This window comes from Myotis nattereri (genome assembly GCF_964212035.1).
Source record: "Myotis nattereri genome assembly, chromosome: 17".
Lineage (NCBI taxonomy): Eukaryota > Metazoa > Chordata > Mammalia > Chiroptera > Vespertilionidae > Myotis > Myotis nattereri.
This window is the reverse complement of record NC_138092.1, coordinates 43,634,466-43,652,988: the sequence shown is the minus strand read 5'-3', so window position 1 is coordinate 43,652,988 and position 18,523 is coordinate 43,634,466. Positions and strand designations below refer to the sequence as shown.

The 18,523-nt window shown below is 45.1% G+C and overlaps 1 protein-coding gene across 2 annotated transcripts in view; it reads left to right on the top strand.

Annotated features, from left to right (window-relative positions):
* The window catches only part of FBXO32 (F-box protein 32), a 33,082-nt gene extending 19,925 nt beyond the window's left edge, over positions 1–13,157 (top strand). Inside the window, exons 5-9 of one of the 2 annotated variants that reach the window (XM_081111454.1) lie at positions 1,903–1,996; positions 2,796–2,980; positions 9,560–9,742; positions 11,113–11,256; positions 11,679–13,157. In XM_081111454.1, the coding sequence (XP_080967580.1) occupies positions 1,903–1,996; positions 2,796–2,980; positions 9,560–9,742; positions 11,113–11,256; positions 11,679–11,768 (696 nt within the window). In that variant the 3' untranslated portion in view covers positions 11,769–13,157. Of the gene's footprint in view, positions 1–1,875; positions 1,997–2,795; positions 2,981–9,559; positions 9,743–11,112; positions 11,257–11,678 lie in introns of both variants that reach the window. The other variant, XM_081111453.1, reaches the window with a different exon arrangement.
* The last annotated feature ends 5,366 nt before the right edge of the window (positions 13,158–18,523 follow it).

The following is an 18,523-nucleotide window of genomic DNA, read 5'->3' as shown; positions in this document are numbered from 1 at the left end:
TTTTGACTGTCACGTGCTGGTTGGTGACAGAGCTGAGCCAGACAGGCAGAGGGCATCCAGGGTGGCCACTGCCCATGGACGTTTTGAATTCTTGCCTCTCTTAGTGGCCACTTGGTAGCTCCTGACTTCCGACCTTGGATCACCAGTACTAATCTTAACAAACCAGCCGCTGCCTTTTCCAGGCGCCTTCTTCCCAGTCAGGTGACAGCGTCTCTGCCTGCATGTGTGTGAGAGAGAGATGCCAGGCAGGGAAGGAAAGTTTTGGGGGTGGTTCTTTTTGTTTTTTATTTTTGAACTTAAAGTTATGCTCAGCAAATTAAAAGCCTGTATGTGGTTTGACAGGCTCCCAAGGGGCTCCATGGGGACAGAATTTTTAAACAAATGCTTTGGAAGCAGAGGTTCTTTGAATTGCTTGAGGGCTTGAATCCAACAGTTTCAGTTCTCCTCTGCAGCCCAGTTTTTAGAATGTCACTTTGCTAGTTCCCTCAGCCTTGATTCCAGCACGCAGCACAGTGTCATATCCAGTGTTTACTGATCTGAAGGAAAGTTCAGTTGGGGCCTGGCCAGGAGATGAAACTCCCCTGGAAAGTTTCCGAGGAGCAGGGATTCAAGCTTTCAAATAAAGCTGAGATCTTGGTTCTCTATGTCTAGTTTACTTTTTAAGACTAAGGCTAGTTAGGTTTTCCTGAGGCCTATTGGATTCCGGTAAAATTATTTTCACTTTACATCAACCTCTTTTGTTGATGACTCTGTGAAAGCATGAAGGGTGATGAGGACTCTGCCAAGGCCTCTCACTGCATGTGGAGTAATTGGTAAGGATTAGTTTCTCAAGCCTCACTTTGCCCATCTGTGAAATGGGTCACTGAAGTCTGCACTTTTACTTTTCAACAATAGAATCTTTGAATTTTTACAAAAATCTTTCCACATCTGTAAAGAATCTTGCTATGGAAGGGAAGGAAGATTGGGCTGAGGGTGGATCAACTTAAGTTACTCTCTCTCTTCTTAATTGCTGATCATGGGGGTGGTGGGAATGGGACATACTTCTTCAATGATCAAACTCACCTTTATTTCCCACCTAATTAATGCCAGCCACTCTGCTCAGGGCTGTATGTGCATGCCCTTGCCTTGTGAAAAGCTCTCAATAACATTGGGGACTCTAAGTATTAGTAGTACAGATGAGGAAACTGAGGCACCAAGAAACTCAGTCATTTTCTCATAGTCACAGAGACAATAAATGGTCAAACCAAGACTTGAACCTAAGCCTAGAGCTGCAAATATCCTAGCCTCTTAGCAATAGATACTCTACATCCCTGAATTTCTCTCTCTTCCAATGATTGGACTCTTTCTACAAAAAGTTAAGTGCAGTGAAAGAGTGTAATTAATAGGCATTTTCATTGAATGCTGCATAAGCAGGAGATATATCCTGGTAAGAATGGCCACTTCCTTGGAAAGTGCCTGGGAAAGGTGAACATGAGCATTTAGGTGCCTTGCAAGCAGTCGGTGCCAGTGGGGAAGAAGTTCAGTGCAGGTAAAGAAGTCCTGCTTGGAGTGATTATTCGGAACTCAGACATTCGCAGGTCATAAGAGGTTTTGTTCCCTTCAGAGTACATCAGCTCCACTTGCTGAAGTAGGACAAGCAGAATGAATTAGCCCCGGCTGCAGCCAAACTCTTTATATGTAAAAGAAAAAAAGCAATTAAATATTCAGTCTGATTCTTGGGTTTTGAATTACCCCCATTTGTCTTTCCCTTTGAGCATCTGCTTTTTATTGCATCGTGGCCCTGCCTGCCGTTTATCTCTCCCCGTCAGTCTGTATCTACGTGTCATGTGACTCAAAAGCAAAGATTAGAGGAGAAAAATATCTCTGTATTCTAAGCCTGGCAACTTCTATTTTTACCCACAGCTGTTGGAACTGATAGCGAAGTCACAGCTCACATCCCTGAGTGGCATTGCCCAAAAGAACTTCATGAACATTTTGGAAAAAGTGGTACTGAAAGGTGAGCTCTCTCTCACTCTCTCACCCCTTTTTATAGGCATGGGATGGACGGATGGGTTTTCCAGCAGAGTGGACATGTCATTAGATGTAGGGGAATGTGAGTGGATGGAAAGGAGTCACTCCAGATGCATCTCAGATCCCAGATGAGAAAAAGGCACAACTCCTGCCCATGGCAAAGAGTAAGAGCACCACCCTCCTGTCCTTTTCCTGAAATCATCTACCCTGCCGTAAGCCTCTCGGTTTTCTCAGCGTCAACACCTGTCCCCACCTTGGATACCAAGCCTCTGGAGCCCAAATCCCTAGAAAATTGAGCTGTGTACAAGGCAGAAGAGATTCCTGGGCTCTTGGAGCTAGAAGGAACCTTCTAGCTGCGTCATTGTACATATGGGGAAAGGGAGGCCCATGAGAAAGAGTGATTTGTGCAGATCACACAAAGAGTCACCCATCCAGGATTAGAACCCATGGTCCCCAGCTCCCCTATGCTCCTACCAATAACGATCTAAACGGGATGCAAAAGCACCTGCTTTCAGGTCAGGTGAACCGCTGGTGTGGGTGGAACAATGAAAAAGAAAGAGTCTTTGTAAAAAACTAGGGAGAGTAGAACAAAGAGGGACCTAGATAACCGAAACTCTACCCGGTAACCTCGAGTGCAGAAGCTTGTCCAGGCCGAAAGAAAACCGGATCCCCAGAGGCCGTACCCCGGTAACACGAGCAGAATACAGAAGAAGAAAGGCCCACTTACACAATGTAGGGTGTCCCAGTAGCCTAACTACTATTTCTCTTTTTCTTCCCCACCCAAGTCCTGGAAGACCAGCAAAACATTAGACTAATAAGGGAGCTACTCCAGACCCTCTACACGTCCTTGTGCACATTGGTGCAAAGGGTCGGCAAGTGCGTGCTGGTCGGGAACATTAACATGTGGGTGTACCGAATGGAGACGATTCTACACTGGCAGCAGCAGCTGAACAACATTCAGATCACCAGGGTAAGCAGGGCCGCCCAGCTCCGGCCTGGCAGGGGAAGCTGCAGTCGGCTCTTTATCTCCACTCTGGTGCTGAAGAGCCTGGACCGTTCTATTCTGATGCTGTCTACTGAGTGCTGGAGGGGGCCTCCTGATAAAGGGAGGCTGGGAAGAAGAGCTTGGCGAAACAGGATCAGAGGGTGTGAAAGATGAAACGCGGTGGGAAACCCGGCAAGTGGGCTTTGGGGAAGAGGCTGACTGTGCCGCTGAAATCTTCAGTGCTGTTTGCGGTCTCTCCTCTTCGGCCTTTTCTTCTTAAAGCCTGTGTTGTTTGCAGCTTTTGGATGCAGCCTTGGATACAATAGAGCGGTGGTGGCCGTGGCTTGAAGAACAGGTCCCAACCTTTTAAAATTCTAGTTCCGAATCTCAAGGGTTAGGACAAAGGAAGCCTTTGATTAAAGACTATGAACATACATGTGAGAAAACACATGAGCAATTCTAATGCAAAGCCCCCCCCCCCAAAAAAAAAAAAAAAGAAAGAAAGAAAAGTCCTATATTACCAGCTTAACTACTATCAGTGGTTCCTTTTAGGTTTTAACTTAGCCCTCGGCTCTCGTCCTCTCACCAATGAGCAGGAGGACCAAGCCCACAGAAGCTGTGAGGAGATGCAGGGTAATCTCCCAGGGCTCACTAATGGACAGGCGCACTTAGGCAGCTCACGTCGCACTTGGCTGACTTATCTAACCACTGACCACGGCTACTTTAAGTGGTTCCGGGACCCACGCCGATAAAGTGTGGGTCTGCCCCACCTCTCCAGAAAATAACATGAAACCCTCTTTGACCTCTTTTAAATGATTCTTTTGCTAAATGAAGTTTTCCCAATGCAGTGTCCTTGACATTACTGTTCAAAATCTCTCTGTACCTTGGTTTCTTAAACTCTGGAACAGAGGCCTCATAGTATGTGACTTCCTTAGAATCACACACATGCACACACATACACACATGCATACATATACACACATGCGCACATGCATACACATGCATACATATACACACATGCACCCATCCACACACACACAATGCAGAGCACAAGCCCAAGTAATCTATCAAAAGTGATCTCAATTCTTTGACTATTATAAGAGAATACAAGACTTCCTTATGAGCGTTTATCTGATTTTTTTTAAATTATTCCATTCCCATCTCTCAAGGGTAGGCATAGTTTGACGATGTAAATTTGAGACCCAAGTTTCCAGCTTATCTCTCACAGAAAACCCACTTACACTTTCTACCTAATCTCTGGCATTCTCTGTAGCCTGGACTTAATACGTCGTGTTTTTTCTAAGCACAGAAGAGAATTACCCAGCCAGTGATATAAATGAGCAAGTCCCATTTGTCCCAAAGCCATCTTCCCTCCAGCAACTTTGGGACACCAATTGGATGTCACTCTTGCCCAGAGCTGGCCTCTGTGCCCTCTGTCCACCTCTCAGGCGCCCCTTGGCCACATCCACCCACGTACCTTGCACTTCTATGGGCTGACTTCCCCAGGGGCCCTTTCACTTGACCCACACACACTCTTGGAAAGTAGCACTGTAGTTGCTATTTCTTCATTTGGGGGGGTGGGGAGACCAGAGAAGTCCAATGACTTTCCCCAAGTAACTCAGCAATTAGAGCAAGGCCAGAACCCTGGACTCCTTATTCCTAAAATGGCAAAGTTTTCTTAACATCAGTGCTTTCCAAACTTTCTTTCAATCCAGTTTTCTTCCAACTATTTATTCAGTGATTCAGCTTTTTGCAGATCTTTTAAATCCAAAGAAATCCCCCATAGAGCTGATTAAATACTGAAGTTCATCTCATTCTGCTCATGCCAAGCTGTTCTCTGCACACTCTCAGCTTGGTCCTGGCTTGGGCCTTTTAACTTGTCACCTCCCCTGACCACCCAGTCTGTTGAAGCCACTATCATCTCACCTCCTTCAGAGCAGTTACTACCATCTGAAATGACCTCATCTGGGGATTCACTCTGTAGTCTCCATCCACTGTCTCATCAACTCCACAAAGAAAGGACATTACCTTCTTGTTCCCTCCTCTGCCCCCTCTATCTGGCATAGAGTAGAAGGCAGTCAATAAATTTAGTTGAATGAATGAATGATTGAAGGGAAGTTTCCTCCCACCGCCTGCCTGAAGTACTTGTTCAAAGGTCAGAGTATTACAATCAGAAAATAATGCCCTGTACTATGGATGATGATGACGATTTACCAACTGCAGGATTCGGGGCAAATTATTCAACCACTTCATGTCTCAATTTCCTCATTTGGAAAATAGGGCAATAAAGTGTATCTCATAGGGCTGGTGTGAGATTTAAGAAGTTAATACATGAAAAGCACTTGGAACTGTGCCTGCCATGCAGTAAGTATTGTAAATGCATCAGCTGTTATGATTATTAAGGGCTCACTCTGTGGCGGACACTCTTCTAAGTCCTTTACATACTGCAGTGCTGGGGTCCAACCCCAGCAGATCCAGGGGTCCCCAAAGGTGTGGACGGAGTCGGCGAAGATGGAACGACACAGAGGCAGCGTTCAGTTGATCAGCAGCCTAGCCAGGATCTCTAGCCAAGTTCTGGTCAGGATCTCCGGCAAGTTCTTGTTAGGATCTCCAGCCAGTTTCTGTGTCCATGTTCTCTTGCTAGGCTCTCCAGCCAGGTTCTCCAGGTTCTCCAGCCAGGTTCTGTAGCCATGTTCCCTCGCTAGGTTCTCCAGCCAGGTTCTGTCCAGGTTCTCCAGCCAGGTTCAGTCACCAGGTTCTAGTCAGGTTCTCTTGCCATGTTCTATCCAGGTTCTGTAGCCAGGTTCTGTCTCTAGGTTCTTCGGCCAGGTTCTCTCGCTAGGTTCTGTCTCTAGGTTCTGTGGCCAGTTTCTGTCCAGGATCTTTTGCCATGTTCTCTCCAGCGAAGTTCTTCTGTCTCTAGGTTCTGTGTAGGTTCTGTGTGTAGGTTCTGTGTCTAGGTTCTGTCTCTCTTGATTTTGTCTTCTAAGTTCTGTCTCTATTGTCTTGTTACATCTGTATTTATACCAGTTGATTCCAATCCTATCAATCTCTATTCCAAAGGTTAGGGCGTTTCTTATCTCTATTCCAGGGAGTAAAGATTATGTAGCTTAAGCATGATTGTTCGTAGTTAAAGTGATTAATTACCCGCCTGGCACTTAGTTAAGGGGTTTTATTCCCTCCCTAACTTGAGGGGAAAATCCCTACCTGGGGAAACAACCTTTCTCAGAGAGGTGACCTTGGTTAAAACACATAGTGCCAAGAAGGTGAGCAAACATATTAAGAACAGTATGCCATATATGCCAGGTCCCTTGAAACAGCAAGGATGGACCGGCTCCCGGCACTGCAGGATGGGGCAGAAGTAGGTTTATAGTTGTATGTGAAATAGAGTTTATTCTTGTATTATTCTTAGTCGTATTACTTTCTGTATGAACAACTGTAAACCCACTTTTGCCCCACCCTGTATATCAACCCATCTAGTGAATAACTAACTGTAAGTAGGAGTCATCATAACAGCTAATAGTTCCTGAGCACTGTGCTAAGGACTTGCATGCATCCGCTCATCCATTCCTCCCAGCAACACTATGAGATATGCGTTTCCTCATTTTGTAGATGACTGAGTAGTTAGGAATAACCTGGCCGGGGTCTCACCACCTTTAAGACAGAGCTTGGGGGTTGAACCCAGACCTGTCTGCAGAGGCTGAGCTTTCATCAATGCTCTCTCCTCGCTCAGGCCCTCCTTCTCGACCCTCCCTGGCCATGAGCTGCAAGATTTTGAGAGCAGGAAACCCTGAGAGTCATGAGGAGCTTTTCATGCAAATGGATAGAGAAAGAGAGAGGGAGGGAGAGAGAGAGGAGAAAGAGAGAAGGGGTTTAATTACTTAAGTCTGGACTGTATTTAAAAAGCTTACTTTTTAACAGTTTGGACCAAAGAAAAGTACTTTATTACACGAAAATATTAACAGGTGACATTTATATGAATTGCTTTCTAGTTGTCAAAGTTCTATCAGTATCTTCTTGTCCATAAAAATTTTATATCTAACTCTATGGAGTCAGGTTTTTATTGGCAAACTAATTAGTATAATAAAGGATGAAAAATGAAAAGAACGGGGTTGGGGGCGGGGGGTTAAGTAGAATCACAGAGCGCTGTGAGCGAGGCAGGGTTTTGAAGCCTGTGAGCAGGGAGGACATAAAGGATTTTAGCCAAATGCTCGATCAAAGGAGCAGGAGTAACTTATTTTTCTCTTAAATGTTTATATTCAAGAAGAAGAAGGCACACAAGCAGTTAACCACGTATCAGGAGTAAGGACTCAGCATGGGGTCTGGGCAAGAATTTTGGAAAAGTTCAGGTTTGAAAATTTGAGGGTGAACTCTGCCAAGCGGACTTTAATAGGAGTTCATATAATAATTGGCCTGGGAGTTTTAACCAAAAAAGTAGATGCTTTGAAGTGCTGGGAACAAAGAGAAAACCTCTTGGCAGTTTTATTAGCTCACATGATCAGCAGCAGATGATAAACGACAAATAGGTCTCGGGCCTTCTGCAGCCAGGCAGAGCTCTGAATTTTACAAACAATTGAAAGTTCAACCCCGCAGCCTGAGCAATAAAAATTGCCAAGTCATAGACACTTCTGATGAGTTAGGAGGCTGAAATGGCTCCAGACCTGAGCTTGTCGGAGCTAGAAAGGATCTTCAGAACCTTCTAAACCAATTCATTTTGGACATGGGCAGACAGACCCACACTTCCCAAGGGTACCTGGGACCCAGATCTGTTGCATGTCCATCCCGTGTCCCTCCCATGTCAGTTCCCATACTTCTTCGTAGGCCATCCTTCCAGGTCCCCCGCCACTGTCACCTTCCCTCTACATGCCTGTCCTGCTTTGCAGGGGACACAGGATGGAATTGCTAATTGCATGTCCCCCAGGAATGCTGGTGGTCAGGCTTTGATGTGCTCCTACGGAGTCTAGTTCCCTAGAAGTTTGAGAAGGAAACTAGATACCCATTCCCAGGATATTTTCCCCTGAGCTAAGGAAGGGTTTCTTCATTCTGTACTTCTTTTCCTGTGACCCGCAGAGGTGACAGAATATTCAGCTAAAAATGTCAGTAGTGCACACTCAGAAAGCCCACCCAGGAATCAAGAACCACAGTCTCAGGTGATTTGTGCTGACTTCTTATCCAGATGGCAGCATCCAGTTGATGCCCTAGACCTGTCGGCAAATACTGAGGACTGTCTATGTAGAGACTGCTCGCGGAGTGCTTCCTGCATGCCTCCTAGGTAGTATTTAACAGATTTTCCTAGAAGTATTTGCTTGTTTCTGGGCCTCTCGCCTGCCTAATGAGCCATTGCAGCACCTCCAGGGCCAGCCCATAGTAAGCCCTCAAAAAGTGTTGCTTGTGCTGGGCTAGTCAGCAAAAAATACTAAGTTAGACCCTGGCTTCAGGGATGGGGGTCTGGGTGGGTTAACACGAACTCATCCAATTTAAGCAACAAAGGGCTTAAATAAACGTTCAGGAATATAGTTGAGGAGCTCGTGAGTAATTACCAAGGCATTATCCACAGACAAACAGTGTTCAAAATGTTCCCTGGGGCCCTAGGTTTGAAGAGAGATGCCTCCGTGGCTGGTGGCATTTAGGCTACCAGGGTTCTGGGTGCCATATTCACAGTGCGAGTACATGTGTGCACACACGCAAGCACATGCACACACACATGCACACACATACACACAGACACCAACCAGTGCAGGGTCATTTTGCTGCTGCTGTTGACCTATTTAATGATTCGGGTGTCATTCATTCCACAAATATTTATTGAGTGCGGACTCTGTGCTAGGCGCTCTTCTAGGCATTGGGGACACAGCAAAGAAAAAAGATCAAACGTCCTGCCTCCTTGGACTTACATTCTAACAGCAATGTGGTATCCCGGCTTCCTTTTGTAAAAGGCTGCATTATAAAACCAAAGGGGGCCTGCAGCCAAAAGCACCTGAGAGAGCGCCTAGGGATTCTGGGGAGATGCGAAGAGTAAGGCCTGAGGGAGTCGCAAGAGCCAGAAAGGCCTTTTGGAGGAAGCGTACCATTTGGATGGGCAGAGAGGGAGGGCAGGGGAAGCGGAGGCCTCATGGGCAGCGTGTTTGGGGGCTGGTGAGCAAACCTGCTCGGGGGGTCGGTGGTCACCAGCGGCCAGTGAGGTAGGAGGCTGGGGCGGCGGGCAGGGGGTACTCTGTCCAGGACAGTGAGCGCTCACAGAAGGTAGCGAATCTCATAATTGAGTGAACTGACTAAAGCAGGAGAAGCCAACATGTGCTGCTGGGGAAATCTTGAGTCAATGCACGAGGCTTTGTGAAGCAGGAAAATCTCCTGGCACCATTCAGCTCCAGCGGTCCAGGCTCTTCTCTGTGGTCTCAGCCATGGGCCTGTGTCTGTGCTTAGGGCAGAGAGAATTGCTGCTTTGATGTCTGATCAATAAACCAGCTTGAAGATGGAGGGTGAGGGGACAGCTGCATCCTTGGGGGCTGTGGCCTGGTGACCTGCTCTCTGCCCCAAGACTTAACATCGCCCTTCTCCCCGCAGCCGGCCTTCAAAGGCCTCACCTTCACCGACCTGCCTTTGTGCCTGCAACTGAACATCATGCAGAGGCTGAGCGACGGGCGCGACCTGGTCAGCCTGGGCCAGGTGGGCCCCAACCTGCACATGCTCAGCGAGGACCGGCTGCTGTGGAAGAGGCTCTGCCTGTACCACTTCTCCGAGCGGCAGGTCGGTGCGGCCCCGCGGACACTCCTTCCTTCTCCCCCCTCCTCGGTACCCACCTCAAGCTTCCTTGGCGTCTTCTCAAGCTTGAAGTGTGGGTGCCCACCCTCCAGGGCTCCCTGGTTTGACTGGAAAACAACAGTCCAAGGACTTTCTAAATTGTGTGTGTGAGAGATTTTGGTATTTTTTAGGTGGTTTTGATGGGGGGAAAAAACACACCTTCATAACCATCCACATTTTACAACTTTCTAAAAAAAATTTTCACAAATTGACCCCAGTCCTTCTTTTCTATAACAAAGTAACTTATACTTTTATGATATACTACAGCTAAAGTACCTTTACAGGTATTAATTCATTTTATATTAATGACCCCAGGAAGGGTGGGTATCATGATGTCCACTTTAAACAGATGAGGAGATTTGGGCCACAAATGGCTAAGTAACATCGAAATTAGTGAAGGGGTTCTCTAGTTGAAGAAACTGGCCTTGAATTTGAACTTGGGCCTCTTGACGCCAACTCTGGGCTCTTCCCCCGCCTCCTGCTGCCTCAGTCTTGTTTTCCAACTTCTTTATATGGAAGTGTGAGGTCAACTAGTTCTGCTCATGAAGCCTGTAATGTTTACATATAAAATAGAGCCACTGTGCCAGGCAGTCACTGCATCTCCCTGGAAATGATCACTCAAGCTAGAGCAAAGAAGAGATTGACATTGTTCATTGAGGTCACCTAAACTTTAATTATTTTAATTTATTGATTTTGAGAGAGAGAGAGAGAGAGAGAAACATTGATTTATTGTTTCACTTATCTATGCACTCATTGGTTGTTCCTTTTATGTGCCCTGACCAGAGATCAAACCCACAACCAATATTGGCATATTTGGACGATGCTCTAACCAACTGAGCTACCTGGCCAGTACTAGCCAAATGCAGTTTAGTGGAGGTCACTAGAACAGTGGTTCTCAACCTTCTGGCCCTTTAAATACAGTTCCTCATGTTGTGACCCAACCATAAAATTATTTTCGTGACTACTTCATAACTGTCATGTTGCTACTGTTATGAATCGTCATGTAAATATCTGAGATGCAGGATGGTCTTAGATGACCCCTGTGAAAGGGTCGTTCGACCGCCAAAGGGGTCGCGACCCACAGGTTGAGAACCGCTGCACTAGAAAGCTGTCACCAACCACCTGTTTCCTTCAAAGACTGATTAAAAGCTGTTTATCAGAAGCTGCTTCTTTCTATCTTGGCTATTTCCCCCTAGCTATTATAGGGTAGAGATGAAAAAGGAGGGAAGCGGGTGGGAGCAGAACTTTCAGAACCAGAAAACCACAAGCCCTCTCCTTGCTGAACTCTCCTGCAACGACTTTTATTTGATATTTAGATCCGCAAGCGATTGATTCTGTCGGACAAAGGACAGCTGGATTGGAAGAAGATGTATTTTAAACTCGTGCGATGCTACCCACGGAAAGAGCAGTATGGAGACACCCTACAGCTTTGCAAACACTGTCACATTCTTTCCTGGAAGGTATGTTCCTCGGAGGTGGCAGCCACGGACCCCTTGCCCAGCCCCTAAGAGCCAATAGTACCAGCCATTACGACACCAACTCCTTTCCTAATTGCAACCTCCAGCTGAAGGTGAAGATAAAACCAGTTCTGTCCCTGGGGAAAAAACTTTCAAAGACCATAATTTCCTTAGCCCCCCCCCCTTTAGGTTTATTTTTTTCTGCAACCCACCCACCCCCAAATTCTCCCACCTCTGAACACAAGTGCATATGCGTGCACTCACGTGTGTGCGCTCATGCACACACACACACCTCTTTAGTTTTTGCAGAATTTATGGCATTCTTGGCAGAGGGATGTTGTTTTGAGTTGGGCAATGCCTTATGGTGCTCCAAGCCAACGAGATGCTTCTGAGAACTCAAACCTGACCTTGATATTCCTTTGCAGGGCACCGACCACCCGTGCACAGCCAATAACCCCGAGAGCTGCTCCGTTTCACTCTCTCCCCAGGACTTTATCAACTTGTTCAAGTTCTGAATCACAGCCCATGACAACACTTCCGAAGGGCTCCCTGCTGATTGGATGTTGGGAATACAGAGTTTGGACACTTCATTTGTAAATAGTGTACATTTTAAACATTGGCTCGAAGCTTCTGAGATAAGTCACGGAGAGGACACTGGAGGGGAGAAATGCAGTCGCTGGCTGGGAACTTAAGAATATGGACTTCTCATTAGAATTGGTATGGAAAAGCAGAGATACTGTAAATAAACTTTATTTTCCCTAACGTTTTGCCAGCAAGATGATAAGGGCAGGAGTTCCGTGTCATCGGTGAAAATGGAATTCTCTTGATGGTCACGGGAACTCCTGTATATAGAGTTCCTCAGAGATGCAGAAGAAGAGGGCAAAACTCGAATACAAGATAGAACACGCTTTGTTTACAATGTGAAAATGTGTTTAAAAAAGAAAGAAGAAAAACTGCAGATGAGAAATCCCTGGGCTTTTGGTTTTGATTTTGGGTTAGCTTTGAAAAGGCAACGGAGTACCACCCATCTTACCCCCACACATAGGGCCTTATCTTGTGAAGATATCACACAATAGTCTACCTCGGAAAGCATACAGCGATCTCTCTGACACAGTGCGTCGTCCCGTAGGCAGTGTCTGTGCGTCTCGTTTTCTCATCAGATAAAAAGTGATTGAAAATGGAGGGGGTCTTGGAGGCAGTCCTCATTAGGCTCCTTGGGAGGTGAAGGGGGCAGTCTTCAGAGTTGCCTCTCTACTAGAACAACCTCAAAACATGCAGGCCTTTCATCCTTCTGTGTCATTGCTCATTCAGGGCAACAGAAGGCCAATTAAAAACCATCCCAGAGCATGTCCAATCACAGAAAAGATCATTAGTCACCCCCTGCTGTTTAATTTCTTGGCATGTCTGCTTCCTGGGGCATCTTCTTGGAAAAGCGAAAGCGTATCTCTGTGGACTGGTCGGAGCCAGAGTGCTGATAAAGGCCTGTGAAGCCGGTGTGACATGTCAGTGGAACCCTTCCTCTTGATGGGTGATGAGCTGAGGAGCTTTCTTTTCGTTACGCCCTACGTCTACACGTGGTCGACCTGAGCGAGGGCTTCTTGCAGGATGATAACATAAAGCCTGGCGTTCCAGCCCAATAGGGAACAGAGGTGCTTAGAGTTCGTCCTAAACATGCTTGTACCCCAGGGGATCTTGCTTGGCCAATACCAGTAGGTAACTACATGGGAGAAAAATCTCAGGATGTAATGAGTTTGTTATCAAATATTCCTGGGATAGGGTGGGGAGTGTTTTTGTTTTTTACTTTTTATAGGACTTTGCTTTTCTACAATAATGTACATATTTTTGCCATTGTATTTGCTTTGCCCTTTTTTTTTTTTTCTTGTAAATAAAGTTGCCACCCTGCATGTGCTTGGAAAATAAGTGAAGCAAAATAGGAACTTGGTTCACATCCACTCTGAGAATCAGTGAATCCTTAGGGGTTGAACTTGGGGTGACCTGAAGAGGGGAAAGATGGGTAGGCATGTACAGAAACAAGCCCAGGGACCAGCTAGTGATGCGGGGCCGTCGCATGCCCTTCCCTCAACATGCAACTCAAGTACCAACATTTGGAAGAGAAGCCAGTTGTTAGTCGATGCTCCTCACTTTGCAATGTTTGTGCCCACACCAGGGTTTCTCAGTAATTTTTTCATGATCACCCTCCAAGAAGAAAAAATTAAATTGAATTTAAATTCTCCCTAATGAGAAAAATTAAAATATTAGACAAAATCTTATTGGGTGATATTGAGCTTTGGGGTGCCACAGACCATGTAATACTGAGAGGTGTTTGCTCTCCTCTCCCCGCCGAGTCAAGGGCACACTACACTGAGGAATTAAAAAGCTTCCATAATTCAGACGGCTTTTCTCAAGTGTCTCGGCTTTCTTAAAGATGTGGGGTGAGAGCTTTGGAACCTTTGACTGTTTATAATTTTAGGGTTAGGTGTTCATGGCCTTCCACATCTTCCCACCAACTTGTGACCTCTGACCCTTCATGTTAATCAAGGAGGTGACAGCTCAAGGGCACCTTCAGGTTTACAGTCCCAGAAATGTCACCTGCTCTGGACTCTCAGCACAAAGCTGGCGAACCAGCCTCGATGGGACTGTCCGCAATCCTCATGCTTGCTCAAGGCAAGGCAAGGCAACCCCTACCACAAGTGACAGGGCTATGGTTTTCTGAGATGTTTGCCTAGATGGTGTCTCGGCTCTCCCATCTCCTCTGGCGTCACTGGAGGTGGTGTGTGAGAGTCAGAGGAATTTTTAAGGAAGAAAAGAGAAAGCGACATCTGGTTCTCTTTCAGTGGAAGAGGAGACTAAGAAGGAAATGGCAGGTGCAGAGGGAGAGGGAAAGGAATAGAAGTGGCATCTCTGAAGCTGTGGTTTGTGTGAGGGCAATGGGGACGCGCATAGCTGTCACAGAGCATCTGTGTTGGTAGCAGTGCAGCATGGTCAGAGCCTCCCCTGTAAGTAAAGTGAGGTAGGAAGAACATTCGTGTTCCCTGAGCACTATCATCTACAGAATGTCTAGGCAAACCCTCCTAGGACAACCCCAGCTAAAAAACAACAAGGAATCCCTGTCTCAGAATTGCTGGTCTAAAAGCCAGAAGGGACGTGCCAACGGAAATCGCTGGAAGAGATAGACCACTCTGCTCTCTTTGCTGTACACCCCAATCCTGTGGAGTAACATTTGAGATTGATGGCAAATATGAAGTAATTTGGACTTCCAGAAAAGGAAGGAGTTTTGTACAGAGGCGTGTGAGCAAATCCACAGGCATGTTATCATTTGGTCCAACTCAAAGGTCAATGAGCAGGAACCTAGAGCTTCTTGCGACTGGAGGACAGCATTTGAGGAGAGGAGAATATGCGAAGCTTAGGAGTGTTCCCTTTATAGCGAGATCCAGAAAAACGTGTAATGACACCTTAAACTAGACTGGTTATTACTCAACGCTGTTACTTTGAGCAGATGGATCAGTCGCGTGGGAGGGCCAGTGGCAGAAATTTCAAGGTGTCAGTTGTGCGGTGACATTTGTTTCATGATGATCAATTTTATATTGAAGTGGCTCAGAGCAGATATTTTAGATGAGCTGGGTTTATGCTGCAAAACTCAACACAAGTGCGGGCTTTGCTTGGTGGTGGTGAGGTAAGACGACGAGTGTGTATTGCATTACTGCCACCGCTGTCATCTTTGTAGATTCAAAAACTTTTTCACAACAAGCTTGCTGTTACCACAGGCTCCTTGTTCCCGTTGCTTTTGTGGGCGAAGAGAAAGAGTTTGGAATTTCATTTGTCTGAGCAAGGGGTATGATGTACAAGAAGGTCAATCATTTCAAGACATGTTCAACGGTATATCATCCTTAGCGTTCAATACAGAGTTTATCAAAATATGCACCTGAGTTTATATTTTCCTGCCAGGTTGTAGGGCAAAAAAATGTCTTGCTATGCAAATACTCTATTTTATGTGTGAATTTTTTAAACTGTAATTTTATGTGTGAATTTTTTTCTAACGAAACTATATCATCAGTTTCTATGTCGACATCTGTTGTTTTGTGTGTGTTTTTAATCTGTTTCCAACTCCCTGAGTCTGTGAACCATCCCTCTGACTGGATGCTGGCCTAAAATCCTATTATTAGTGTTTAAACAGACCTCAGAGATACCTTGAACCTCTAGCAAATGCAGACCCGTGACTCTTTGATATATCTTGGGCCCTTGATGTCTTCAACAAACAAGATTGTAATCCCTCTAAATTCGTTTTCTGTAGATGCTTTCTTCTCTGTTTTGTTAAGGAAAGTAAACCCCCCATGGTTTTCCAAGGGAAGGAAAGTCTTACCCCAGACTTTAGTGCTGGAAGGGAGGTTAGAGATGTTGAAGTCTGGTCCTCCCTGTGCCTCAGCCCCCCTGGTACTCAGTGGTAGACCTGACCATAAACTTGGGATGTTCTGAGGCCTTGACTTTGTGCCCCCTGCCCCCACACCTTTCTGTGTGGCTGGAGACACGTGAAACCAACCTGATTCTTCTCAAGACCTTCACTGAGGAAGGCAAGCATGAGGGTCCAGTGTTAGGCATCTGGCCGTCAATTTTCCAAACATTTTAAGTCCCTGGTTCTTCCTGGAGAAATCCAGGAGCCACTTAAAATTTTTACAGACCTCTAACTCTGTGCGAGCACAGCATTCTAGTGAGTGCAACCTGCTGGCCACAAAGTAAGCAGCATGTTTTCACAAATTCATTTTCCCTGGGTACTTACATTTTAATTATAAAAGTGGCCCTTAAGACAGATAATAGCTGAGCATTTGGCTTGCCTTCTAGAACCTGAAGTTCTGATGATTACCAAGCAGGCATTTCCTCTCTCCTTAAACTGAGAGGTACATTTAATCCACCCCCTCCACCTCCCTGTCCTCTGGTACCTGCTGTGGAGCCCATCCCGGGAGCCTCTATCCCCGCGGGAGTTTGCTCTCTGCTAAACCTCATCTCTACTAAGTGGGGGGCGGGCGGGGGGATTATTCCATGAGACAGCAAGGAGCAAGGAACCACGATATTCAAGTCTGTCTGCTGGACATTTTCCAGTGTCCTTGAACTCAACTCAGCAAACAAAACTTCCTGAACTCAAAACTTAGGCCCTGCTCCATTTGGCCAAAAATGGATGGCTGCTCCAAAACTCTGAACTTCTTGAAACTCCATCAGCTACAACATTACTTCTGGAGTCTGAACGTGACTTTTTTGTCTTCGAGTATAGAAATGTTTGTTTAATTAACGATACACAGGCCTGTGAAGCAGAAGGCTCCAAGCAGTGTTCTACCCTTGAGCACTCTTGGCACCATCTTGATTCTACCAAGTGCCAATCACCCTGGCTCAAGGGGCTCTATTCAAGTCCATGTCCTGAGCTTAGACACGTTTCTTTTTTAATGACAAATAGTACAGGGGGTTGGACATTGTAACAGAAAGTATAAGGTTAGATCAATTACATGCAAAGATGTTCCTTTAATATCGTGTGAGCTGAGTCCATCTGTATAAATTATTTGCACACTTTCCTTGCATGATGAACTTACATTTTTATAGTTTGTACCAGACAGTGGCATATTTTTGTAAAACTTTTTGACACTGAATTGCAATAAATGTTTTTCCAACAACACACACGGGTGCATTTTTGGTGTGTATCCATTCCAGTTGGCTTTTTATCATACTGAGTGTGTTTATCTTTTGCCTCGCTAGGCTTATATGCCTTCTCCCAGAAACTTCTCATTGTTGTAAAATTTCTAGGCATACATAGAAAAAGAAGCTTGCTGCTGGGTACCAATCTGAGTCAGTAATATAGCATTATGCTTACATGAGATATTTCTATATTTGCTGTTTGTATAGTACAAAGATTAGGGAATAATGAACTTTCAAGTCGATATCAATGTTCTCACCAACATTTAATGAATAACTGCTATATGCTAGACTCTGCAAGGCACTAGGAATAGGAAGATGAACAAGACTCACATGGTCCCTGCCTTAATGGAATTTAGGTTCTAGTGAGAAAGACAATAAAAACAAATAGGAAAAAATAAAATTTGTAATAAGTGCTATGAAGGGAATAAAGAAAGACTGAGACCTGAAAGGGGAGAAGGACTTGGCCCTAGAAGAATAAGGGCATGAGCATTCCAGGAAGAGGAAATGGCTTGTGTGAGGTGCAGATCATGGCCCTGCCAGACAAAGACCACACTTACCCCCGTCTCAATCTCCTCAACTCCAAGATGATGATGATCATTTATTTCTTATGGTTGTGGGGGTCAAGTGAACTAGTACATGTAAAGTACTTGGGGCCAGGCATATAATATGAGTTCAATTTACATCAACAGTTATTATTCCCTGAGCCTGAAAAGGGGGTAAAAATTACACTGTGTTCTAAGTTGGGTGCAATTTGCTCAGGTGACTTGTGGGTAACTGTCTCAGTACATTCACTCTGGAACGTACCCTGATCCTGCCACTAACTCTCCACCACAAAATGACACACAATGTTCATGAGAGGTAATTTTTTTTAAATTTCCACCAGGATCACAAACTTTCACCATTTCAGAAATAGCCCATGCATTCTTTGCTCAGGCTGTTCCAACGCACCTAGAATGCTGTTCCCCCACCCCTCTGTCTGGTAAGCTTCTGTTGCTTGTGGGGCCACCACCTTGCTGAAGCCTCAAGTAAATCTCATCTCCCAGAACATTCTAATCCTTTTTGTGGCTGTGTCTAGTACCTAGCACAGTGCCCGGGCAGAATGAACGAATAAACCCACATCATATATTCATTAAATGCTTTTAAAGTCTCAGTTACAACCACACACTTACCTTTGGCTAGAATGAGAATCAGCATGAGTTTATGTATATAGCTCCTCAGTTAAAAATTAATAGTAGTTGATAAAGTAACAAGTGTAGAGACTCAGTATTCATTAAAGTTTCTTTTAAGTGCAACTAAGTCTTTACAAGTCTAGTAAATTTTCATACAAAATAAGAGGGCCTTCTTTTACTGTTTGGAAAAACTCAAATTGAACAGACCAAAGTTTCTTTAAAAAAAAAAAAAAGTCCTTTAGCAAACTTAATAAAAATTCCTTTCAAGATTTTAAAGCTGCAATTATAAATCTAATGAATTTGCTTTTTTTATAAGCACTTCAAATAACTGCTCAGAGAAGCTTTAACCCTAATAATCAAAACATTCCCAAATAAAATTCATAATTTATAAATTTAATAACTTAAGCATAAATATACCTCCA